The 2,500-nt window shown below is 49.8% G+C and overlaps 1 protein-coding gene across 1 annotated transcript in view; it reads left to right on the top strand.

The window, feature by feature from the left end:
- LOC115530612 (alpha-1,6-mannosylglycoprotein 6-beta-N-acetylglucosaminyltransferase B-like) overlaps positions 1-2,500 on the top strand; it is a 21,566-nt gene that overhangs the window by 8,193 nt on the left and 10,873 nt on the right. Inside the window, exons 7-10 of the mRNA XM_030339269.1 lie at positions 1-64; positions 479-646; positions 1,316-1,485; positions 1,911-2,042. The exon at positions 1-64 is cut by the window's left edge and continues 110 nt beyond it. Coding sequence (XP_030195129.1) covers positions 1-64; positions 479-646; positions 1,316-1,485; positions 1,911-2,042 — 534 coding nt within the window. The remainder of the gene's footprint in view (positions 65-478; positions 647-1,315; positions 1,486-1,910; positions 2,043-2,500) is intronic.

Below are 2,500 nucleotides of genomic sequence, written 5' to 3' on the forward strand. Positions count from 1 at the left end.
CCGCCTGGGTAGAAACCAGTCTGTGTTGCCATGGCAACACACCGGACGGTCCAAAACAGAGAAGGTACAGTAGCTAAAGTCATGATAGGGAGTGTTAGATTATTAGCGTACTGAGTCTTAGGGTTAGCGTTAGACCTAACCCAAGTGTTCAAATAAATAGATTGAACAGTCAGGTTAATTCAGAGTATACCTAAGCTACGATGGTGGGCATTTTTGGCTATGCAAGTAATGTAGAGACCCATGTTGTACCCACGGTAAAGTAGAGACCCATGTTATAACCACGGTAACGTAGAGACCCATGTTGTAAACACGGTAGCGTAGAGAGTAGACCCATGTTCTTACCACGATAACCTAGAGACCCATGGCCGCTAAGGTGATGCGGTTGCCTTATTCTAGTGCAATCATAAACAAGAACAACTGCTGTGGTTTCACATTTACCTAACCTTACAGTGGGAGTTTTGTTTCTCATTCTCCGCAGGCAGAAATCAGGACGACCCTGAGCTTGTTGCATGAGGAGATCGGCAGCAGCAGGGGTCCTGCGCTGGGGTTTGTCCGCTCTAGGGTGGAGCAGATGTCCCGGGAGTGGATCCAAGCTGGTCTGAGGATGAAACAGAGCAGCAACAACACCGCCTCACCCCAGATGAAGGTAGGACCCATATCCTCTGCAGGTGAAACTCCAAGGATACAAGTTACCTATAGAACAGCAACTGGTAGAAGTTATTGCTGGAATCTACTGGTAGAATTGTAACTTTAGAAGTTAGAAGAGATGCTAGTAGAAGTAGCTATAAGAGTTACTGAAAGTATATTTGCTGGTAGAGGCTACTGCTGGAATAGTTACTAGTCAAAGAGTCCTTGGTAGAATATTTAGTAGTAGATAAAACTGCTCAATGGGCTACTGGTATACTTCTGGTAGAAGTACTGGTAACAGGTACCAGTTGAAGTTGAACAGGAAGAAGGTTTCTAGCAAAAGAAGAAGTAATGGTAGAAAGATTCCTGTTGAAAAGTGACTTGTGAAAGTACTGGTTGAAGAGTCTCTCTCCCTACCTCCCTCCCTCCCTCCCTCCCTCCTCCTCTACTTTCCTCCCTCCTTCTCTCCTTCCCTCCCTCCTTCTCTCTTTCCTCCCCTCCCTCCCTCCCTCCCTCCCTCCCTCCCTCCCTCCCTCCTCCCTTCCTCCCTCCCTCCCTCCCTCCCTCCCTCCCTCCCTCCCTCCCTCCCTCACCCCCCCCTCCCTCCCTCCCTCCCTCCCCCCTCCCTCCTCCCTCCCTCCCTCCCCCCCTCCCTCCCCCCTCCCCCCTCCCCCCTCCCTCCTGGTAGGTGCTGCTGTACCCGGGGGTGCTGGCCGGCCCAGCAGGCCAGCGGTTTGGCTCCATGGTGGAGAGGGGGGGTCCGCTGGGGGAGCTGGTCCAGTGGGCCGACCTCAGCGCCTGTCTGACCATCTTGGGACACAACCTGACCCTCAGCACCTCTCGAGACCACCTGCACAGGTACACCTCCAGCACCCCCGGGAAGCCCCCCTACGGTCATCTAAAGGGTCCACCTGTTTTATACTTATCTGATCCCATTGCAGATTTATTTTTTTATGTAATTATATGATATCAATTATATGATAATAATCTATGATAATTATATGATTAATTTGTTGAATGTCAATCAACTGCATTTGTTATGTTTAAGTAACCCCCACTCATTTTATGTATGCCTATTTGTTAAAATAGGCATAGGCTCAGAGGTCAGAGGTCAGAGGTCTGGGGAAAGAGCCCGGGGCCGAGGGCCTGTCCAGCCCTGGTCGTCTCTTACTGGCCTCTCCTCCTGTTGCTGTCTTCTGTGTCCAAAGAGCCAGACTGGCGTACTGACGGCGCTGCCCCTGGCCTGCCTGTGTGTGCTGATCCATGCACTCTGATTGGTCCAGCCTGATAGGTGCAGCCCCAGGTGGAGGAAGCTGTCCAATCCAGCGACCTTTGCCCTTTGACCTCATCTACACCGACTACCACGGCCTTGCCCACCTGCAGGGAGCCATGGGCCTGACGTTTCAGCACTACCAGTAACTAGCAGTCCCAGTACATACTACCACTAACTAGCAGTACTAGTACATTCTACCACTAACTTGACTACAACTAACTAGCAGTACCAGTACATACTACCACTAGCTCCTCTACCAGTAACTAGCAGTACCAGTACATACTACCACTAACTCCTCTACCAGTAACTAGCAGTACCAGTACATACTACCACTAGCTCCTCTACCAGTAACTAGCAGTACCAGTACATTCTACCACTAACTAGCAGTACTAGTACATTCTACCACTAACTTGTCTACAACTAACTAGCAGTACCAGTACATACTACCACTAGCTCCTCTACCAGTAACTAGCAGTACCAGTACATACTACCACTAACTCCTCTACCAGTAACTAGCAGTACCAGTAAATACTACCACTAGCTCCTCTACCAGTAACTAGCAGTACCAGTACATTCTACCACTAACTAGCAGTACTAGTA

The sequence above is a fragment of the Gadus morhua genome, chromosome 18, assembly GCF_902167405.1.
Source record: "Gadus morhua chromosome 18, gadMor3.0, whole genome shotgun sequence".
In the NCBI taxonomy this organism is placed as follows: domain Eukaryota; kingdom Metazoa; phylum Chordata; class Actinopteri; order Gadiformes; family Gadidae; genus Gadus; species Gadus morhua.